The sequence below is a fragment of the Thamnophis sirtalis genome, unplaced genomic scaffold, assembly GCF_051295495.1.
Source record: "Thamnophis sirtalis isolate CommonGarterSnake01/CBP01778 unplaced genomic scaffold, rThaSir2_p1.2 scaffold_1, whole genome shotgun sequence".
NCBI classification, from domain to species: domain Eukaryota; kingdom Metazoa; phylum Chordata; class Lepidosauria; order Squamata; family Natricidae; genus Thamnophis; species Thamnophis sirtalis.
The window spans coordinates 115,107,925-115,132,117 of NW_028261381.1; the positions used below are offsets into that span (position 1 = coordinate 115,107,925).

Sequence of the window (24,193 nt, forward strand, 5' to 3'; positions counted from 1 at the left end):
ATCTTCATTACAATCCTAAGAGGGAAGCTGGACTGAGAGCCAGAAACTGGCAGAAGATGACCCAGCAATCTTCTCATGTATTCTCTTCAGACATGTGTTGGGAAACAGCAATGCGCTCCTCCATAAATTCTACAGGCTATTGTATTGTCTGAAGACATCAGCATTTTTTGGAAGGCAAATGGAATTAAGTATCAATGTCTTTATTATTATTTTGATTATGGCTTGCAAAGTAAGCCACAACCTACAGGTCAGGTGTAGGTTAATTCCATCTACCAAAATGTAACTTCTTTTCAAGCGCAACTCCCCCCCCCCCCTGACTCTAGCATTGTTTGCTCTCAGGACAAAAGAGGACCTCTCTCCTTGCCATGTGTGTCCTCTCCACAATAACAGAAATACCCTTTTGCTTAGAGTCACATACAATATTAAAGTGGGTACAGTACGGTATGTGTGTGTTTTTCAGATTCAAAAATTGAAAGAGCAAGCAATTTGCTCCTAGTGAAGAAATGTGCTCCCACTTACTGTAGCTGTAACATTCTCTGAATGAAGGCGATTAGAAAAAGAAAACTAAAATCCCATGATTTTTTTTAGGCAGAAATCTCTCAATGTATTTTTTAACCTTAAAAATATTTTTTTTAAAAATATACAGAACTTCTGAATGCAGACATAGCTTACATGGCTGAATTAGATATAGACAACATTAGAGCATGTTTACAACCTTAAAATTAAATCTGATGTTCAGTGATAACAATACAAAGTAAAGTGGCTGGATGGCTTAGACATTATAGCAATTTTCTCAACATTTTGCTTTGTTCTTTCCAAGAATGGAATCATTCCCAAAATCACATCAAGTGTCTTTGCTTGTTTAAAATACATCACTAACAGTTTTAAATATACAACATATAAAAAAATATAGTGGAAATTCCTCTAAGGGCACATATTTTTATTTACTAGAATAAAGATAGCATTTTTGTCTTTTATTTTCCCTTAAAGGCCTCTGGCCTTCCTTTGTAACACCTACTAGCATATTCTTCATTGCAAAATGTTGGCTTTGGGGGATTTCCTAGTTCAGTTACTAGTTATGGAATAATATACTGAATTCAAGAAACAACCCCCACAGACATACATATATCCAGACAGGATCCCTGGTTTTACTGGGCAACAAACTGCAATGAAAGCAGCCATACTAAGTTTATAAACTTGTGGCAGTAAAGTCCCAGGCTTGCTTCTAAATAAACATGTATACAATTTCACAATGTGTTTTCACTGTCTTATTTACTGGTGCCCAGTGAACTAAAGGATACTTCATAGGTTACATTTTTCTAGGAATATTTTTTCTGCTGGAATTCCACAGATTAGTAGCTGACATTCAGAGTTCCAATCTTACTTGAACACTTGCATCAGTAAAACATATCTGTGACACATTAAAAGTGTATACATTCCAGAGGGGCAGCCATATTAGTTGGCTTGATCCAAAATAGCAAAGAGCCTTTAATTGGTCACAAGATTCATTCTGCAATTGTGTGTGTGTGTGTATTTGATTGATGACTGATCTGCCTATAGAACATTGCACAAAGTAGCCTTTAGAAGGACTTCCCACTTTCCCATGACAAGAAAATTAACCCAGCAAAATGTACACTATGACTTTTGTAAGAAAAAGATTTATTTCTAAATAAGCCTGAATATCAGCCATGCCTGAATGGTGGGCTTTAGCCTTTCAGCATCAGTAATCCTTCAGCTATATCACGAAAGGTGTCAGCTCATACTGTAAGTTAAATTTCTAATATATAAGATAAAAATATAAAAAACAAGGCTTCTAAAGCTAGTCCAAGGGAAGCAGTAGACTAGCCTTATTCAGCCTATTACCTCTAGTTGTCCAGGATCTCATCATTCCAGCCAACCCAGTCAATTGACTGGGGATGACAAGAATTTTTATCTAACACATCTGAAGGCGCCAGGTTGAGAAAGGCTGAACTACTTATGAAGGAGGTTGCATAGCTGCTTTACTACTGATGTAATGCTGGAGTTACTAATAGGGCTGGCTTTCACCACTTCTGGTCTGCAGCCCCAGCAGATATACCAGCATAGTATTAAATATCCAATTTACTTGTTCCAAGAAGCTCCAGCAGTTGTCTCAAACATCAAGGTGAATGAAAAAGAAAGATGTGGTGTCTCAGAAGATATCTCTATTAACCCTTTTTTACTCACTGCTGGAAGAAAGAGTGAAGTTGATCCAAATAGAAAATGGTGATATCGGAAGGTCTAAAACCTTAGGGGTAACCTAAAGTCGCAAGATTTGAGACTGAATAGAGGGAGCAACTATCACACAACGGAAATAGCACAGAATTAATTAAATCATCAAATCCAACGTAGCTTTGCTAAGAATGGCCAGGAACCGATTTATTCTCCCCTGTCTTCAGACATAAAATTGGGGTGTAAGTAAGAACATTAACACTTCTGAAATAAATTATTTTCTGACCATGTTTACAGCAGATGACACCCAGTGTTCACTCTGGTTTAAAATCAAGACACCAGTGTCTAAGAAAATACATGTGAAGCGAACAGGAATCAAACTTTGGGTCAAGTCAGAATTAGTGGCCTGGGTCTTACAGAAGCGGCTTCAACCTCTGTCCCAGGTTGGATGTGAATTTCATAGTAGGTTTCCACCCAGCAATAGCCCTTTGAATACCATTCTACAATTGCTCTGCCAATATATGTGTGTACAGAATATAGACTCTATAGCTCTTTTCTATGCATTAATTAAGTGCATCTGTATACAAAGAATTTATACACAAGAATACAAAGGAAATGCATCGGGTACATTTCAGAGAGGCTGACATACCTGAGCTCCATTTCATGTGGCTCCCCCAGTATTTATTGATTAATAAAGACATATTTGGAAAAGGAAGGGGGGAAAAGCTAACACCGTTACAGTCTTCCCTGCCCGAGTCTTGCCAAGAGGGCGAGGTAAAACGAAAGGCGTCTCTGAGCCCCAGGCCCTGGGAGTCCAGAACACGGCTGCGGGGTCCTGTGGCGGGGCCGGGCGGTTGCAAGAGAGAAAGAGAGTCCAGTCGAGTCTGGGGTCACGTTTCCCGCGGCGGCTGCGCGATTCTCCCACTGGCGGCCTCCTGCCCTCCGCGATCAGGGGCTCCGATGCCACCGGTGCTGTCCGATGAGTTGGGGGAGTTGTGCCTCCGGCCTCCTGGGCCGGAACGACTCCTTACGGCTTCGAGTTGTCGCCGGGATTGACCGAAGCAGAAGAGTCGCCACCTCCTCCTTCGATCGGCGGCGCCGGGCGCTCTCCGTTGCTGGTTCCCGGGTTGACGGGGCTGGGGGGCGCTTCGGGCGGCTGGGGCTGCGGCTGGGGCTGACCGCCGCCTCTCACCGGCTGCCAGATGAGGCTGTAGTAGACGGCCAGCACGATGGCGGCCAAGGAGACGGACAGGACGTAGGCCAGCACGGTGGCCAAGCGCACCCACTTCTTGTTGGTCTTGGCCGCCATGCGCGCCTTCTTGTCCCCGGTGTAAGTGGCCGGCTTGCCCCGCTCCCCGGCCGCCCCCGCCTCCTTCTCCTTCATGGGGGCGCGGCCCTTGGCCCGCTGCTCCACCACCCTCTCCGTCGTGCTGAGACTCCCGCTGGGGATGGGCCTCCCCAAGGGACGCGCTGCCGATCACATCACGACCTGCCCGAGGCTACCGGAGGAGGAGGAGGAGCAGATGCGCAGAGAGAGGGCCTCGGGGGAAGAGAACCGCGGTGGTGGCCGCGGCAGCGGTTCCCAGAGGCGGCCGGACCAGCGGGGCCGAGAGCTGGAGTCAGTTGCAGCTGAGATCTTCAACCGGCCCCGGCAGGATCCCTCGGCCAACCTTTCTCCTCCTCCCGGCTCTTTCCCGGGAACGTCGCCCTCTGCCCGCGCCTTTCCGTCTCGCGGCGGCAGGCGCGAGGAGAGAAGGGACCAGCGAGCGAGCGGCTATTAAAGGGGCGATGCAGCGGGAGCTGATAAAGGAGGGGGGACGCGGAGGGGGGGGAGAGGGAGAATGCAAAGGAGCTCCCGCCTGCGCCTTAAAAAGGCAAGGGAGAACGGGCGTACCCCCCAACGCCGAGCTTTTCCCGGGGTGGCAGACCGCCAGCCGGCAGAGTCCGGGGCGGGGGGGGGCGGTAGGTGGGAGGGACAAGAGGCCGCTTCGTCTCCGGCTTTCGCGGGCGCGCTTTTTGGAAGCCCCCCTCCTTTCCACCCCCGCTTCTCCGCTCTCTTCCCCTTCACTCCGCAATCTCGCTACGTGCAGCCTTCGGTTCCCAGCGCAGGGCTTGCAGCTCTGCGGCGAAAGATGGAGAGGGAAGGAAAGCATCTGAGGACGAGGGGAGAGCAGATCCGCCACCCGCGGATTACTCTTAGTTGAGAGTATTGGAACGCAGGATACTACTTTAGAACCCCCCCTCGTGCATTAACGTCTCCAGGTTCAGAACGGTCCGGTTTAGGTTTCTAGTGATTTAAATGACTCTCGCCCATTTATGGCGGGGGGGAAAGTAGGGAGAGGTATGACCAAAAAACGAAATCCCTGCCTGGAAGTGCAAAATAGGTAGCCGCGGGTTATTGCTTCGTTTCCCAGGTTCTCCTGTCATAAATCCAGCTCTAGTTGGGAAGGAGGAGAAATTTGGGACATGTTTATCTGCAATGTGGCTGGGGCAGGTGGGTCCCTACCAGCTAAATCTTCGGGGGGGGGGGTGTTATTCCTTGGTAGCCTTGGTGTGTCTGGACATAAATTGCATTTGTCCCTTTTTATTTGAATGCTTCAGCTATTTCCTGACAAGCAGCTCCTATTGAGTATAATGTTACTTCCAGGTAAGGATGAATGAGATTGCAGTTGGAATGAGGAATAGCTTATACTTAGCCCATTTGCCTTTATCCACACTTCCCATGGATGCTCAAAACTATTATACATTTGACTAGCAAAGGTATACATGATGGGAAAGTTAGGAGTCAAACTTTATTAGACTGGTTAGTTTCATTTATGTCCAGTACTATTATATTATTTCAGTACATAACTCATCTCTCTATCTGTAGGATCTTTAACATAGCTTAACAACACTGCCTTTGAGCCAGTGTTGATTTTTGATTACTGTTTTGACAAGTCCTTGGTCATCTTTCTTGGAAATGGCTTGCCACTGCTTGCTTCCTAAGACTGAGTCACAGTGACTGACCCGAGGTCACCAAGCCGGCTTAGTGCCTAAACTAGGATTTCCAGTTTCTAGCCTGATGCTTTAAAACAAAGTGATTTATACCGAAGTGGCTCTCTCAAGAGCTTGTAGTCTAGAGCTTGTAGTAGATTGTAGTTGGCAATCCAAATTTTTGTGTATTATATTTGTGCTCCATGACAGCAAAGGATTCAGGTGGAGAATACTAGAATAACCTCACCAGTTCCTATCCAAATTATGCTTCCCAATTTGAGAAAGGTTTTTGACTTGTACTATACCTGGGATTTGATGCTTAATAAAACAAGTTGTACAGAAATGAGAAGAATAAACACTCCATTGCAAATGTTAACATATAAGTACCTAAATTTATCCTACAGACAAAATGGGGATAAAAAGCACTTGACCAGTCAATCTCTGGCTTTCTTGCTGTTGTGCGCTACTAGAACAGGATAACAGTGGTTTTTGTTTTTTCAGTTGCAGTCGCCCAGACTCTACCCCGAATTAAGGGATTAGAGAGTCGTAAAAAGGAAGTTGCTATGATACTTCTAGAATCTCTATGGAGATTCTCAGTCCTCCAGGTCATAGTTGCCCCAAAGGTGCTTTTTCAAGAGGCAAATGGACTTGTTTTTCTTGGAAGGCATTTTGCTTCTCATCCAAGAAGCTTCTTCAGCTCTGACTGGGTGGTGGGGAATGGAAGGATTTATATTTCTTGAAGATAGCTGGTCATTTGCAGTCTTTTAGAAAGTCGTTGAGGCCACCTGAGTCCTCAGGGCTACCTGAGTAGGGCAAATGGGTGTGCAGACTTCTTGGAACTGCTCAAAGGTCTGTGTTATAAACTGGAGATAGATGATGTCACATCCCTCTCCCTCTGTTGAGAGAGGGCTGTTCAACATTGAAAGTTCAGTTGCCTCTTGAAAAAGCACCTTTGGGACATCTGGAATTCCTGGTCAACTTTAACTTGAATGTCCTGTCACCTAGTGGAGCCACCCCTGGTGTCCAGTTACTCATTCTCTTCCATCTTTTTTTTAACCAATGGTCATAATTTTGCCAGGATACGGTGCTTTCTTGAATCCTTGCCCTTGCTTTCATTCTTTCACTACTTCAGATAGAAGTTAGCTTTTACCACCGTGGAAAAAAAAAATACCATCAATTGTCCCAAAAGAATGGTGGTTCCAGCTGTCAACATGAATGGTAAATTAATGGAACTCAGATAGAGAAAATCATTTCCTTTAAATTCCATTTGCCCTCCCTATGGAAGCACAAAGCAGCAGACTAGCATCTCGCATATTGTAATAATCCGGTATGTTAGCTGTAAAGGAAATGATTGCATCCCAATGGAAATTAATTAGTTTAGGTTTAAGGCAACATCAGTTTTACTCTATGGTATGCAGTTCTGCCATTCTAAACATATAATTCTGTAGAAATAGTAGGCTATCTTCTTGATTTTATTCTATTTTGCCTGTTAATGTTCCCTCTTTTAATCTATCAGTTTCACAAATAGGCATTTATCTCTTTTAATTGACTCTTGCATTGGACATATGTATAAATAAGAGCTGTTGGTTCTAGTTTTATATTTTATTGTACATTTTCTTGGTCTTAGTTGCCTCAAGCATCATTTATTGCAGAAAACAAATACAAGGTAAATTAAATAAATAAGCATTGGCATACACAGATTCTTGATCATATATTGAATTATTAGAAATGAACATAATGTTGAATTCTGAACAGTTGATTGCTGTCAAAAAGTGGTGTTAAACAGCTATCTTTTAATATATGGATTTTACTCATGTAAAGTGTCCCACGAGGTCTACCAAGAACTACTTCCAGATGGTGTACGGTAAGTTTCTTCAGTGACATTTAACTGATTTGAAATATCAGTTCTTCAAAGCAATTAGAAAATTAGCTAGTGAAAACAGATGTCATTGGACCACTGCTCATTTAAAAATCTAAATAAATAAATATACGTAGGAAAAGAAGGTAAGCAAATGCACCCACAGACACAGGGAAAGCAATGTAATCAGATAATAAAGAATGGATGTTGGAAATTTGTATTGTTTCCTATAATTTGCTTAAGAAGGCAAACACAATCAGCATAAAGCCTCGTCTCATGCTTTCTGGGAAAATAAACTCTTAATTGAACTGTAATTTGTCTTCCGGTTCTCAGGAGCACCATCAAATCTCTCTTAAGTGGGCAATGTTGAAAATAAGAGCGAGAGAGGGGCAAGCAGATGCTTTACTGTAGGATTTTATTTTCCAATAGCGCCACCCTTACAAGGCTTCACTGTTGCTAAGCAGCAGCTAGGCGGCATGACAAAATGAGATGGACTTGTACTTGTGGTGTAGGATAGAATAAACTGAATAACAGAGTTGGAAGAGTATTTGGAGGGGGTCTTCTAGTCCAACCTCCTGCTAAAGAAGGAGATCCTGTATCATTTTAGGCAAATGGTTGTCCGATCTCTTCTTAAAAACCTCCAGTGTTGGAGCATCCACAACTTCTGGAGGCAAGCTGTTCCATTGATCAATTGTTGTAACTATCAGGACATTTATTTCTAGATTGGTCCTCTCCTTTATTAGATGAGAATTGTTGAACAAAAAGTCCATTAGGTTTGGGTAGCCTTGTGCTTTCCAGATGTCTTGAATAATACCCATAAATTCTGGAATTTGGCCTGTGGTGGCTTTTGAAAGATCGGTGCAGAACAACAGGTTACACATTCCTTTTGGCTGTACCTATTATTTCCAATCATTTGTAGGCAGCATAGTCAGAGAACTTTAATTTTTGTGTTATTGTGTAATTGGCAGAATCAGAATTCTTCAATGATCAAAAAATCCCCTGAATATTTCATTTATATTAGAATAGAGGGGAAGAGGCATAGGCTTATAGTCATAGACCTTTTAAAAAAAAATCAAATACCATCAGTGAAGTTTTATAAAATGATCTAATTGTAAAGTATAAAGTAACATTTCCTTCAAATTGAGATGATCTGGTAACTTCATGGACTTTATTTGCCTCTGCAGTTTTTGAAACTTTCCAGTCCAGCCTACAGCCTTGGCATCAATATTTAAGAAGAGATGTGGTGTGTTAATAGAATCCCAAGAGAAAATATGGGAACAAGTGATTCTTGTTGCAGTTATGATGGTGATAAAAAGGAACTGTATGACCAGTCCTTGTATTTATGCCCTTTGCAGATCTATAAGGGAAAGGAAAGCTGAAATAAAATCATAAGCACAGTCTTGATCTCACTTAGAAATTACTTCCCGACAACCAAGTTGCTGGTTCCAACTATAGTTGCTAAATAGGGACGTCCTGTGGTTATAAACGATTCAATGATGCAATTCCTAAAGCCTACAGGTGAGCTTCATTTTACAACCATAATCATGTGACCACATCAGTTAGTGATGGCAATCCCAGCACTTCCCATTGCTGTTGTTAACCAAATTCCACCCCTTGCTGCTGTGACTGAGGGCCATTTTGCTGTATTGCAGCTCTGAGGGCTCCAAGAAGCCCCTGAGCACCATTTTTTTTGCTCCTGCTACTGATCAGATGTGCCTGGCCTGGCCAATTGTGAGGCAGCTGATGGTCATGTGAGGCTAATTTCCCCAGGTCTCATGAGGAAACTACCATGTGTGAGCTGGGGGGGAAACCGTCATATGGTCAGAAGTTGCCTCACAACCAGGTCAGCAGCAGGAGCAAGAAGATGGCAAAAGTTATCTAGGTCAGCAATGGCTGTGGAGGGCAAGGGGCCAAAGGGACTGTCAGTGTATGAGAGAGTTCATGACTTGGGAGACATGGCAACTGGGTCAGCCAATGAGGGCTGTTTAAAAACTGAAACAGTATTTGCTGTGTGAGCAACAAGGAGACAGCAAGGAGCCTGGGCATGGCTTAGTTCAACTGTTCTGTACTAAAGCTCTGAGTCTGTGCTGAGCTCAAAACTCGTCTGCTGCTCTGAACTAAAACTGAAACTATTCTCTCCTATGCCTGTGTTTGCTTGTACTCTCTGCCACGTTGGAAGAACCAGTTTTGGTATTTTATATTTACTTCATGAATTATTTATATATAAAGAGAAGTTAATGAATCCTGCTGAATCAGTTACCCATGTGTGCTTTCTGGATGTGATTGCTTCTGCAAACTCTGACAGGGACATCAATGGGATGGAAGATAGGGAGTTGAAGCACCCTTACAGACTTAAGTGCGGATAGGCTTCCAAGTGTCTGGATTTTGATCATGTGACCATGTGGGCACTGCAATGGCCATAACTTTGAGGACAAGTTGTAGGTTGCTTTTTGACTTTGAATGGTCACTGAACAAATGATTGTAGGTTGAGGATTACCTATATATTTTGGATTTCTTTTAGGGGCTTTTTTCCTTGAGATAGTGATGTATATTTATTAAGGATATGAAAAGGCAACTGATGTATTTTGGAGCCTCCTTCTTTAGTTAGGAGGTAACCTTGAGATTTTCCTTGAAGTTTTTTATTTAAAAAACTATGAAGGAACAACACCAAGTGTTGTTTTTTTTTAAAGATTACAGAAGCTAGCTTAATTGAACTTTGGCTTCACAATGGAGCTTTGATTCCAGGTGCCACTAGCCAAGGCACAGTGGTTACCATGACATAAGGTTTTACAAGTGTCAAATCAAACAAGATTTCATATCTGCCAGAAAGAAATTTCCTGTCTCTGCAGACAGCATAGATATGGTAAATTAGCAAATCTAATCAAAGACAAAACATTTAAATGAGAGACTGATGGTATAGCACTATATAAAGAAAAAAATATTGACAATATTTTTGTGAGCTTTCCTGTATCCCTTAAAATGCAGAGGGAATTAACATTTTCTTTTGAATTATTATTCTCATTATATTGTCATTGTTTTTGAAGAAATAAAAAAAGACTAAACAGGCATGAAAAACTGAAGCTATTAACATTTGACATACAAAGAGAAACAACTTAGGCCCAACATAAATTATTCTAACTAAAAAGAATCAATATTTTTAAAGGACTGAATTGCTAAGTATTTATACATAAAGAAGAAAAGAAATGCACTAAGAATGAAGATGGAAGGGGTCATTAATCTGCATATTTGTAACTGCAAAAAATGTACACATTTATAAACAGAGAAATACAATGGATTTCCAGAAAGAAAGGCCTACGTACCTGCTCGGATCAATGCCCCTTCTTCTTTATCATTAATTGTGATTTAGAATAGCTACTTGCCAGCCCTTCAAAGAACAAACATTTGTCCTAATCTCAAGAACAAGTAAATGGGGGACAGGGACAGTAGACACGATGGTGCGCTTATGCACACCTCTTTTATGGACCTCTTAGGAATGGGGTGAGGTCCACAGTAGACAATTTAAGGTTGAAGCTGTAATGGTTAGAGGATGTAACGACGGAGTCAGGTAGACAATTCCAGGCGTTGACCACTATGTTGCTGAAGTCATATTTTTTGAAATCGAATTTGGAGAGGTTTACCTTGAGTTTGTATTTATTGTTTGCCCATGTATTATTGAGGTTGAAGTTGAAGAAGTCATTGACAGGCAGGACATTGTAGCAGACAATTTTGTGTACTACACTAAGGTCAGACCATAGGCGGCGTAGTTTTCTAGGTTTCAACCCAAATTTCAAGCCTGGTGGCATAAGGTATCTCGCACATACACATATTATCACTGACCACAGACTTCAACTAATTTCTATTTATGTTGGCATTATAGTGCCAAAATGGTCGGAATAGAAGAACGTCTATTATGATTAGAACAATTAACCAGTGGAACACCTTGCCCCAAGAAGTTGTAAATGCTCCAACACTGGAAGTTTTTAAGAAGAGATTGGATTTGTCTGAAATAGTATAGGGTTTCCTGCCTAAGCAGGGGGTTGGGCTAGAAGGCTTCCAAGGTCCCTTCCAACTCTGTTATTCTATTCTCTGTTATTCTATTCTATGATGTTGCATACCTAAGAGAACCCATACAGGAATCAGACAAAATCTAGTCTAGAATCCTCTTTCCCCTAGAATTAGCCACATGCCTGCAGAAAATGCATAACCATAGCAGGTTGCAACTGTCTTCTTCCCACTGCAGTTAATTCTGATTCATTAATGTAGTAGTTTATAGTCTTCATTCTGATTCATTAATGTAGTAGTTTATAGTCTTCATTAATAGCAGCCATTGGTCCTTGTTTGGGTATCGGTATCATTATTTGATCTTAAAATCTAGAGCACCTGAATAATTATAAGACCAATATGTATCCTAAGTATTATGGAACCTGGATATCTATATTATTAGAAGATTATTTTATGGCTTGGATATTAAGGATCCTACCTTCTGTCAATACTTTCTGGCCAGCTGATTAAATCAGGAAGAGCCTTCTCCTTGTTCCCACTCTTAAAAGAATGTCAATTGGGTCCTTGGTTGCATTGTAGGCAGTGGTGGGTTTCAAATTTTTTAGAACCTCTTCTGTAGGTGTGGCCTGCTTTGTGGGAGTGGCTTGCCAGCCATGTGACTGGGTGAGAGTGGCTTACTGACCATGTAACTGAGTGGGAATGGCTTGCCAGCCATGTGATTGGGTGGTGAAACTCACTTAACAACACTCTTGCTTAGCAACCAAAATGTTGGCTCAGAAACTCTGGCATTTGAAGCACACGAGTCTTACAGCTGTCAAGTTACAAGACACTTGCACCCCTAACCCTTTAGAAAAAACCCCCTAGGAGTGTTCAAACTTGACAACTTTAAGACTTGTGGACTTCAACTCCCAGAATTCCTCCTCTCGCTCTTCATCTTGATGATGTGCAGACGGGCGAGGGGGAGGGAGCTGGAACCGGTTCTAAACGGCACTGTAGATTTGTGGAACCTCTTCTATAGAAGAGGTTAGAACTGGCAGGAACCCACCCCTGATTGTAGGCCTTCTTGATTCTGATCCCCCTTCTCTGGAACATGATCTCCATCAGATATTTCATTTGCAATAAAAATATGGTTATTTCAGCAAGGGGGAGATTATTTGCGATTCCTCCTGTTTTGGGTTAGGACTATTTTACCAAATAAATGTTTACTGATTTGTCTATTGTTTCTGTTTTTTAATCTTTTTACATATAGTAAGTAGGATTGTAAAATATTGTAAGATTATAATGGCATGTAAGCTTAATTAAAATATTGCATTGCCTTGCATGCATATTTTAAGTCTAAAGGACTAAAACTTTAGTTCTTTCTCTTTCATAGAATGATAGCTGGTTCCCCCAAACAGTTTTATTATGGGAGATATATGGACCCTGTTGACTTTAAAAAAACATAGTTTCCACCTAGAAGCCAGATGTTGTATTTTAATGTCCTTTCTAACGTCAAAATAAGAGAAAGATTTTTAGGAGGGGAACTTTGGAGAACATAGTTAATACTTACCAGTGAATATTTTAGGAAGGAATTCTAGGCATTGACGTATTAAATGATCTACATCTTTGCTGCCCTTTGCTGAAAATAAGAGAAACAGTCAGGGTCCTCTGGATCAGGACTTGAGGTATTTTTAACTTTTGTCCCCCTTAGAATTGATCAAACTAAGCAAGGAATTGATTGGCCATACACTAATTAAAGAGTTTTAGGTGAAATAAAGACATCAGACCTTCACAATGAACCTTTACTTGGCTTTGATAATTTTATCTTAAGAGGCGCCATTTCAATAGATCATAGGCTGTCAAGGTCTGTTTTTGCATATTTTGTATACTGGAAGACAAAAATTACAAAACTGTGTCTCGCTTACTTTGGACATGTCATGCAGGGGAATTCACTGGAGAAAGCACTTATGTTTGGAAGAGTTAACAGAGGAAACCAGGCCATCAAAGAACACAGTGGCTGGACACCATCAAAGCTGACAATAGCCAAAGCAATTGTTGTTGTTACGTGTCTGACCCATTGCGACCCCATGGACAATGTTCCTCCAGGCCTTCGGGAACAATTAGCACATATGTTGGGCTGGGATGGAACCTTTATCTGTACACTTCCTTGAGCTTCTTAGAGAACCTGTCCTTCAAAAAGAACAATTTCTATGATCAACAAGACTGTAGGCTTAATTTTATACTTCTGCTTCTCTTCTACTTCTGTTCAATATTATATATAGTATAGTTCTACCTGTGGCATTTAGGAATTTGAAACCGCAAGAGAGTTCTCTGGGTGTGAATTCCAGTTTTGTTATTTAATTTAATCTGAACACATAGAAGATTACACTTCACTGAACCAGTGAACCAATTCCCAACTCTGAACTGTTGCCCACATATCTTCTTGTTAGAATGGACCCCAATTTAATGTATTGCTGAACATTGGCAGCCATTGAGAGAAAGCAGCTGGTCAATTTGCTTGAAACCTCAAAAGCTAAAATTGAGTTTCCTTCATAAAGTTGAAATAAAGAATACAGGTTGGGGATTTAAAAATTATTCAAATTTATAGGAGCTCATACTCAGAATTCAATGTACTGCCTTCTGGTAGCAATGTAACTTCCAAAGCATAATTATAGTGTTGAACAGCTATTTTTTTCCCTAGATACAAAAGTGTTATCTTTACATTTTACCAAATTGCTTCTCTCTTTAAATCACACTGCATGTCTCCTGATTCTGAGTTCTTTATGTTCCTCGAAGATCTAAACTGCCAAATTGGAGGCAAGGTATAAATGCCTAATTTCAAGGACTTTGCATTGTTGCCATTGAATTATAGATCAATAAAAACGTTTGCCTCCTGTTGTTTTGTATATTTTATTTTGCTGCTTAAAGCATTTACATGTTGCTATTTGATTTGCCATCATTATGCTTTTAAGGTGGTCCAGGCAGTTCTAATTGTTTCTGGAAGGAAATTGTTTTTCACTGACTGCAACCACTAATATTTCATATGAAAAAGCACAACTTTGTATCAGCAAACTTGTGGCTTCAATTTGGTTCTGCACATTTCCTGAGGGACCACCTGTTTTCCCACTTTTCAATTTTCTTTCGGTTCTCAGGTTCATTAGAAACTGGTTTCCATAGTCTTTGTGGTTCCCCCCTTCTTTTTTTTTTAGCTACTGTATTTTTGGAGTATAAGACGCACCAAAATTTCGAAGAGGCAAATTTTTTAAAAAAGTTTTTGCACCCTGCAGACCTCACAAAACTGGCCCATTTTCACGAAAACAGGCCTGTTTTTTGTTAAAAAGGGGGCATGCATAGCCTTTATAGAGACTTATAGAGTGCTCCTGGGTGCTGCGGAGCAAAAACAAGCAAAAAATGACCCACTTTCTGCTCATTTCTGCCCTCCCCAGCCTCCAGGAGCACTCTGGAATCCTCCTAAAGGCTGTGCATGGTCATTTTGGTGAAGGAGGCCAAAAATGCTGTATTCGGTGTATAAGATGCACCCAGATTTTCACACACTCTTTTGAGGGAAAAAGGTGCGTCTTATACTCTGAAAAATACGGTATGTTGGTCAATGGATTGACTAAGAGCTAAGAGGTCCTGAAATTGACTAGCTTATCTCTGACTTAAGGAAGTACTTAGCAATGTACAAGTAGTCCTCAGCTTACAACAGTTTGTTTAGTGACCATCCAAAATTACAACAGGACTGAAAAAAGTGACTTACAATGGCATTTCAACTTGTGGCTGTTGCAGCATCCCATGGTCACATGATCAAAATTAGGATGCTTGGCAACTGGCATGTATTTATGATGGTTGGAGTGTTCCGGGATCATCTGATCACCATTTGTGAACCTCTGACAAACAAAGTCAATAGGGAAGCCAGATTCACTTAATAACTATATTACTAACTTAATAACTGCAGCAATTCACTTGACAACTATAGCAAGAAAGTCTGTAGAGATTGTCAGTCATCCAGGTCATGGTTGCCCCAAAAGTGCTTTTTTCAAGAGACAACTGGACTTTCTTGATTGTTGTTGTTGTTTTGTTTGAGGACGTTTTGCTTTTCATCCAAGAAGCTTCTTCAGCTCTGACAGGATAGTGTCCATTCCATTCTCCACTATATCTTGTCAGAGTTGAAGAAACTTCTTGGATGAAAAGCAAAATGTCTTCAAGCCCCCCCCCCCCAAGAAAGTCCAGTTGCCTCCTGAAAAAAACACATTTTGGATATATAGCAATAAAGGTTGTAAAAGGGGGCAAAACTCACTTAACAACTGTCTCACTTAGCAACAGAAATTTTGGGCACAATTGTGTTGCAAGTAGAGGACTATCCATAAGCAGGAGGACTCCTCTTTTGAATTTCAATAGCCTGCCTGCATGAACCTCCCTTCCTAATGGCTGCTACTCCCAGGAGCTCTCACTTCTACCTGCTTTCATATAACATTCTTTGGATAATTTATGGCTCACACACATATCCTCACAACTGTTTCTTCAAATTCAAATTCCATTTCTCCAATAGCACTTATTCAACAACTGCAAACAGCTGTGGTGGCACAGTGGCTAGAATGCAGTCCTGCAGGGCTAAATCACTACTTGAAGAAATTCAATTCCAAGTGGCTCAAGGTTGACTCAGCCTTCCATGCTTCCAAGGTGGGTAAAATGAGGACCCAGATTGTCGGGGCAATATGCTAACTCTATAAACCACTTAGAGAGAGCTGAAAAGCACTGTAAAGTAGTATATAAGTCTAAGTGCTATTACTATCTGGCCAAATACTAGATGGCAGCCAAAAGATGCCAAAACCCCTCTAATTGTTTGCTGCCCTTAGTGTTCAATAGGCTTCAATCCATAGTTGTAAAGAATAAGAAGTTTTGAAACTTCATTCCATTGAACCCACAACAAGTAAGAATAACAAAAAATATAGTGCATGAGGCAGTGGGGGATTCAATTTCTTTTTACTACTGGTTCTGTGGACGTGGCTTGATGGGTGTTGCGTGGCTTGGTGGGCATGGCAGGGGAAGGCTACTGCAAAATCTCCATTCCCTCCCCACTCCAGGGGAAGATTACTACAAAATCCCCTTTTTCCTGCCAATCAGATGGAATTCGGGAGGCAGAGAATAGATGAGGTTGGAGCCAGTCAGAGTTGGTATTTACCGGTTCTCCGAACTACTCAAAATTTCCACTACCGGTTCTCCAGAACTGGTTAGAACCTGTTGAATGCCACCTCTGAACCAGGGCATTGAGTTTGCCAAATGAAGCAGGCTTTCCATGGAGTGCCTGAGTTTGGGCAGAACTAGAGAGCAGTGCTGCAAAATCCCCTCCCAGGTATATGGTGTAGGCATTCTGTGGGGCAGCAAGATTTAGGGGAGCAGGATTCCCACTGGCTCTGGGAAGGAAGGGGACACAGAAAAAGAGTTGCATGGATTTTTTTCTCTTCCCCCCCCCCCCCAAAGTGATGAGAAAATAAAAGTCACAATTCAGTGTGATAGTTAAAAAGCTTTTTGTGATCCCTTTGGCATTCAATACTTTTAACGGTTGTGTACTCCACACATCAGTGTATAACAAGTTGCTCAGTGCACTCATTTTGCAAAGTGCTGGTATTGGAAAAGCACAACATGTAATGCAACATCTTTTTATACTTTGGTCCTGGGCAATTTCTAAACTGTATACTCCAGTCTTCTGAATACCCCAGGAAGCTGCTGAGGCCTGGCTGGGGAGAACAGGCTCAAACTCAACTCTAAGAAGACCAAATAGCTGTAGGGCCTGGGACCACTCCATTCTAGGGATCCTTTGTCTCTGGTCCTGAGTGGAATCACATTGCTTCTTTCAAGACTGGTACACAATCTAAGGATATCAGTTTCTGCTTGAGGAGCAACTGGCAGCTATTCCCAAGAGGCATTTGCAAGAGAACCTCCTTACAACCATCCATGACCTTCTTGTCTTGCAGGCCAGGGCAGCTATTGCAATGTGCTCTACATGGGGCTTCCCTTGAAGACCACATGGAAACTGCAGCTGGTCCAGAATGTAGTAGCATAACTAATGATGGGTAAGCCTGAGACGCCTATGTGACACCTCTGCTCTGCGAGCTGCATTGGCTACCAATAAAATCATGGGTGCAATTCAATGCCGATTATCACCTTTAAAGTTCTAATATGACAGGACCTAGCTTCCCCATTGACTTTGCTTGTGAAAAGCTAGCAGGGATCATCTAATTCAGGGGTGACAAACTCGCAATGACATGTTATCATGTGACGTTTCACAACTTTCCCCCTCTTCGCTAAAACGGGGGTGGGCATGCCAGTTCATGACGCATCCAACCTGTGGGCCACAGGTTTGACACCCTTGATCTAATTCATATGGCTGCCATGGTGCTGCAGTAGCCACATTTTTGTAAATATAATTGGCTTGAAGATCCTTGAAATGTTAATTCCACAAAAGTAATGGCTCCCAGATTTTGTAGGCATCTTTAAGTTAGCTCATTTGAGGTACCTTGATTCAAAAATTGTTGCCCTGTGATACATTGTTTTGGCTAATTGAAGGTTACAAATAGACAGATAGGGGAGCTTTGATAGTAGATAGGTAATTTTCATTTGCTTTTTTCATTGCAAAAAGGATGGATTAGGTGAATAAATCTTTTGTTTCATATCACAGAAGTGAAAGAGCTGAGGAATGAATAGGAGAAATGAATATAAAGGGATGTGGCTAACTCCTCTCTGAATTTATCCATATATTTGAAAACATAGCTTCAATGTTAAGGATGTAGCTAAAATAACTAATGTACAATATCGGAAAGAAAACTGGATATGTTATTTATAGCTTTAGATTGTTGATATTCTATGTGCTTTTTGTCAACACTGCAATTTGTCATTTTTTGAAACTTAAAAGAGGATTTCTTTTAGCAATAAGATAAAATTTCCCTGAATTGTTTTATCTATAACATAAAAGTGACATAGTTACTTTTCTTCAAATGTCGATTGTTAAATATGACATTTATAATGTTTATTTTTAGTTGAAACCATATAATTAGCTGCTGTTTTTAGTTGAAACCATAGAATTAATTGCTGTTAATTATTAACTGTTAATATTCTGCTTGTTTTATATGTGCATAAAGGATTCTGCCAAAATAGAAATGAAAATGGCAAAAGAAATGTGCTGGCATTTTTCAGCTAGAAAATTTAAACTTTTGTCTACTTTGAGAAAACAGAGGCAAATCAATGTGTATATGGAACAATTTGTACAAGGAAAATAATTATATGTAATAATTTAATTTAGTTTAATAAAGCCTACTTTTGAGAAAATTGCATAGAAAATGCATATTAATTATTTTTGCATACAAACACTACAGAAATTATTAGCAGTTACATAGGTTGCATACAAAAACCATGCAAAATTTCACTTATGGTAGAAACATATTTAAAACCTTTGCAGCTGCAGATTTGGGGGATACTTTGAAATATGCTGTAATTGCTGATTATCACCCAAATACATTTCATCCTGATGTGGCCATATTAACTTTCTTCCCTATATTTCTACTCTAGATTGACACCTGGCAACTCTGCTTTGTAAGAGGTTTAGTCACATGTTTACTATACCATGCAATATGAATACACAATTCCAAATTCCCTGGAATTTTTCAAATTGTTCTGGAGAAAATCTATCTATGAGATCTCTAGGAGTTGAACATGACTTGATGTCACATAATCAATCAATCCATCAATCAATCACTGTTCCTTTAGAGCAGGAATCCACAAACTACGGCCCGTGGGCCGAATATGGCCCGCCAAAGCAGTCAATCCAGTCCACAGAGGACCACAAGGCTACACCCTCCCCATCATCCCACCTACCAGTTTAATTTGTGTGAATTGTTTAATGGGCTGCTAAATTGGCCACACCCCCAGTCACATGACCACCCACCCAGTCGGTCTGCCCCCCTCAACAGTCTGAGGGACCCTATTTAATAAGTTGGAGGACCCCTGATTTAGCGATAGAATGGGATACATGGCGGTAGTTCTGAGCAGCATGCAGAAGAGGCAGGAAGGCAGGGGAAAAAACCTTGATAATAAGAAAAAAATGTTGCCTAGGGAATTCTGGAAGTTGAAGTCCACATTTTTAAAAGTGGCCAAGTTTGAAAAGCGCTGTGTTATATATGAACAAAATAAATCTTTCTGCCAGCCTTCTTCAGGGAACGGGTGGTTTGAAGGCATCAGCAACTGTTTTCAAACTAAACTCCCACCCCCACCCCAATCACTCACTGGCCCAGTTTCCCATGACACAAACAACTCAGCCATCTCAATCTCATCATCCTGCACCAACAACACAGGATGGCTAGGTACAAAGAATGACAGCCATTTTTAGCCTTAATAAAGAAACAATTTAGAAGGGATCAGCTTACATCTTTCTTTGGCTAAGATAGTTGTTAAGTTAATTTTGCCCACTTTTATGGACTTTCTTTGCCACAATTGTCACTGCAGTTATTAAGTTAGTAACACAGTTGTTAAGTAAATCTGGCTTCCCCATTGATTTTGCTTGCCAAGCATCTACAGTCAGTTGAGGACTACCTGTAGTTAGAGGGAAGATTCCTTCTGCACCACCCCCAAGAGTGATAGCTAGGAGATTTCACAAGCACATGCTGGGACACTGCAACTGTCATAAATACCTGTACATGCCAGTTGCCAAGCATCCAAGTTTTGATCATATGATCATGGGAATGCTGCAACAGTCATAAGAGTTTTTTTGTCCACAAGATGGTGCTGTGTTCACACGCAGTGCCCCTGAACTCCCTGTATTGGTGTGTGGTGCTTGGAATAATGTCTGTATGGATGTGTGTGTAGCACAAGGGGCAAAACTTGCCTGCACCCATGTAGAGTTGATAAACATCTGGCTCGCAAGTCAATCTGAGGTTACAACAACGTAGTGCGATTGACTTGTGGAGCCGGCACAACATGCAATAAATTCACATGTTGCAATAGGACTGGGTGTTTGTTAGTAGGACTCACTGGGCTAGGAATTATTTGTCTTTCACTGTGAGTTGCATTGTGTTGTGGGGGGGGACGACACAAAGGGAGGCTCAGCCAATCTCATTGTCCAACAATAAAGGTTTGAATGGTGGAACAGCTTGCCTCCAGATTTTGTGAATGCCCCAACACTGGAAATCTTTAAGATGTTGGATAGCCATTTGTCTGAAACAGTATAGGGTTTCCTGCCTAGGCAGGGGGTTGGACTAGAAGACCTCCAAGGTCCCTTCCAACTCTGCTATTGCATTGAATTGAATGAAGGCTTGAATTGAAGTTGAAATATCGTCATAAGTCAATTTTTTCAATGCTGTTGTAACTTTGAATGGGCACTAAATGTACTGTTGTAAGTCAAGGACAACTGTATAGCAGAAATGGACCAGTGGTGGATTCCTACCAGTTCAGCCCGGTTCGGCCGAACCAGTAGTAGTTTGGCGGCCTGGGTCACTGAAACCAACAGTGACCCAGACCTGTCACGCCCCCAAACCGGTTCTCCCGGCAGTGCCGTGGATGCCACCACCTTGTTTTTTGCTTCTGCGCATGCGCAGTGCACATCAAGCATACACACACAGCATGCCCAAGAGCGAACCGGCAGTAGTGACTGCCAGAACCCAGCTCTGAAATGGACTTCTGTTTGCTTTTCTCTTCTTTCCTTGCAGTTTTCCGTATTCCCTTCCTGAGTCTAAAGTTAATAGAGAAATGATAGTTACTAAAACATACAGAGGGGAAGACAATTAAAATCAACTCTCCAAGGTTAGGTCCCCACTTTAACTCGATTATGGCACAGTAATTCCTTGAGAACAGTCATTTCCCCATATGCACATGATCTTGCCTTTATCTCTTTTTTAATTCTTGAGTGAGACCATGTTTAATTATTATTAACTCTACCAGCTAATCTGATGTCATCCATTGGGAGCCTCAATATGTTTAAAATGTGCCACATTTCACCAGTCGCGACCCTGGAAGCAAAATTGGGGGACAAACAGTGTGAAGGATCTGAGAGAAGTCTTTTGAGTGCTTCAGGCTGATGAGGTACAACTACAATACTTCCCTCTTGTCCCTAGTCAGCCTCTCCTCTTGCTATTCTTATTCCCTACAGAGCTGGGTAAATTGCTTTAATTACTGTCTTGCTTTGCTCTGTTGCAAAGAAAACTCTGCAGAGGTGTGTTCTCTGTCACCGGTATTTGAACTCAGGCTGTAGGTTACTTCTTGTTACTTTTGAAATATGTTTGGGAAAGGTGTTGGACCAGTGGCTGCATTAGGGTAAGAGTGCTAGACTACTCCATCGTTTATGTGAGTATTTCTATTTATTGCCCTTCCACTTTTGTGCGAGATTGTAATAGTGTAACTGCGAAATTATCGAACCCTCTCAGGAAATGCTGCAGGTGACTCAACTCCCTTTCTAATTCCTATTTGTGGTGTTGTTCTTTATAAATGCATGATTAAGCTTATGCTATGACAGCAGGGGAAAAAGCAGCCTAAAAATACACGAGTATTGGTGTCAGACCCTCCTTACAGCCCCCCTGACTGGTAGATGAAATGACGAAGAGACTGGGCAACAAAGCTGGATGATTCAGCCAGTCATTTTGCCCAACGCATTCTCCACATGTTATTCAGACAAACCCATTCGGCAGGGTTAAGAGAGAGAGAGAGATGCAGTGGAGATGGGCAGGTGATTAATAGGGGCAGCAGCTTTCATACGGGGGCATGTTTTTTCCTGCCAACTGAAGAAAAGGGGATAGTATCTTAAATGTAGCAGAAGGAAGGAATTTAATCTTTTCTTTTCTGTAATAGAAGACTAATGGTGATGACGCAGTTTAGAGCAATTTGACAATTATAAGATGTGCAGACTAAGACACATCACTGGCTGTGGAATTCTGGGAGTCAAAATGTTAAAAGTTGCTGCCATGTGTTAAATAAATAGAACTTACCAAGTTTGAAATGCCAAAGAATTGAGGCCTTTGAATTCTGGTGCCGGAGAAGACCCCTGCAAGTCCCTTGGACTACAAGGCAATCAAACCGGTCAGTCCTAGAAGAGATCAACCCTGACTGCTCTTTAGAAGGACGGATCCTGAAGATGAAACTCAAATACTTTGGCCACCTAATGAGAAGAAAGGACTCGTTGGAGAAGAGCCTAATGCTGGGAAAGATTGAGGGCAAAAGAAGAAGGGGACGACAGAGAATGAGGTGGCTGGATGGAGTCACCGAAGCAGTAGGCATGAGCTTAAATGGACTCTAGAGGATGGAAGAGGACAGGAAGGCCTGGAGGAACGTTGTCCATGGTGATGGGTCAGACATGACTTCGTAACTAACAACAACAAGAAGTTTGAAAAATATTAGTTTAGAGCAATGCTGCACAGCATAGCAAGAGTTCCATTTTTATTATATCTGTGCCTATCTTGACATTTAATGCTTGTGATATTTAGGTTTCAGGAAACTGTGTTTATGTGGAAAATGTGTGAGAAAAATCACTTTGGTTCAGTGTCTACATTTGTTCATCCAAAAGCTATTTGGCATAGGAAAACACTGCAAAACATGCAACAGAATTTCTGGCACCGTCAAAGGCAAATGAAAGTCCAATGTGGGATTGATATAAGTTTTCCAAATCAACAAATTAATGAAGTGGCCAAGTCCAAAAGTGACTTAAGATGTTTGTGTTGCTGGAATGGAATGAATGCCTGTGTTACACATTTGCAGCTGCTTGTGCAATTTTGCGGGGTAGCCACTAGAGGTCAATATTTTATACAAGTTTAAATTGAAATTGCTTAAACCAAAATTTAGAGGGGGCGTTTGGTAAAATTTATGGCCAAGTTCCACCAGCTACCCTCAAACTGTAAGAAAAAAAAAACTCTGAAAGGGTTCATTTTTAGCAATATGATATGATTCAGCACCTTGTTTTCACCCTCGAATGCTGCTGGATGCTGATATGTCTGAAAGAGGAGACAGGGAGTAACCTATGATATGATATGCGGCAGGAGCAGTGGTGGGTTGCAGGTGATACGCCCTGGTACGGGCATACCGGTGCCTGCCAGGAGCATGATACCATTCCTGTACGCTGCTCCGGAGGGTCCACCCACCCTCCTGAGCTCCTTACCTGTATTTGAGTTCTTCAGTGCTTCCGTACATGTGCACGGAACGTACAGCGCCTGCGTGACCCTCTGCCGAGCAGCTGGAGCATTGCGGAGGAGTCATGGAGGCATCACAGAGGTAAGGATGCCTGCGCCCATGTGTGCCCGTGCTCCGTGCGTGCATGTGGAGAACGCCGGGCTCCGTTGCATTGTATCAGTTGCAACAGGATCCAGAACCCACCACTGGGCAGGAGGTAAGATTGCAATAGGCCCTTTTCCCTTTTCTTCCTCCATGCTCTTCTGTGTTTCGTACTCCCAGACTTAAAACAGCATGCGGGATTCTATTGAGCTGCACTGCTCAATAGGCCAAAGACAGAGGGAACAAGTAACTTATCTCTTGCCATACTGTTACAAGCATTTCCCACACAATCAAAGGGCTTCCAAATATCTAGGACTGATTTAGGGGAGTGGAGGGTGTGCCGAGTGGCCAATCATGCTTCACTCTGCTCTGATCTATTCAAAAAAGGAATGTTCATCCTTCAATATATCCACACCGTCCACTTTCTCTTTCGTTCTTGGTAGAAATACAGAAAGGGAACAAGAAACAGAGTTGATTTATGTAAGAAGGAACTGTGTCTGAGTTCCCATCAACTTCAGACACAGGGAGATTTATGCAAAGAACAGACTGATCAATATGACTCAAAGCACAAGCATCGGCTTGGAAAAGGTAATTGCAGGCTGAGTCCTTTTTTCCCCCCAACAGCTGAGAAAAACACCTAATTGAGTTTATTCGGTCACTATTTGTCCAACGGGTGAATGAATAATATTCCCCCGTAAGTTGTACATTTCTTGTCACCAAAGCACGAAGGCATGTTGTGGTAAATCAATGCAGTTGCTAAGTTAGTAACTTGATCGTTAAGTGAATCTACCTTTCCCATTGATTTTGCTAGTCGGAAGGTCACAAAAGATGATCACATGACTCTGCAACCCTCATAAACGTGAGTCAAATTCCAAATCTCTGGATTTTGATCACATGACCATGGGGATGCTGCAATGGTCATATGTGTGAAAAACGATCATG

General features: G+C 41.7%; 1 protein-coding gene and 1 long non-coding RNA gene across 2 annotated transcripts; one reads left to right on the top strand and one right to left on the bottom strand.

The window, feature by feature from the left end:
- Positions 1-588: 588 nt before the first annotated feature.
- On the bottom strand, positions 589-3,923 carry INAFM2 (InaF motif containing 2). Its single transcript, XM_014061112.2, has one exon. The coding sequence runs from the start codon at positions 3,572-3,574 to the stop codon at positions 3,218-3,220; it is 357 nt and encodes a 118-aa protein (XP_013916587.1). The 5' UTR covers positions 3,575-3,923; the 3' UTR covers positions 589-3,217.
- Positions 3,924-4,258: 335 nt separating this feature from the next.
- LOC148049706 (uncharacterized) lies at positions 4,259-13,900 on the top strand. Its single transcript, XR_015698002.1, has 4 exons — positions 4,259-4,684; positions 4,792-4,837; positions 6,791-7,027; positions 12,946-13,900. It is a non-coding gene; the product is annotated as an uncharacterized LOC148049706 (long non-coding RNA).
- The last annotated feature ends 10,293 nt before the right edge of the window (positions 13,901-24,193 follow it).

Coding starts and splice junctions, on each gene's coding strand:
- INAFM2 (XM_014061112.2), bottom strand. CDS start 3,574: ATGAAGGAGAAGGAGGCGGGGGCGGCCGGGGAGCGGGGCAAGCCGGCC.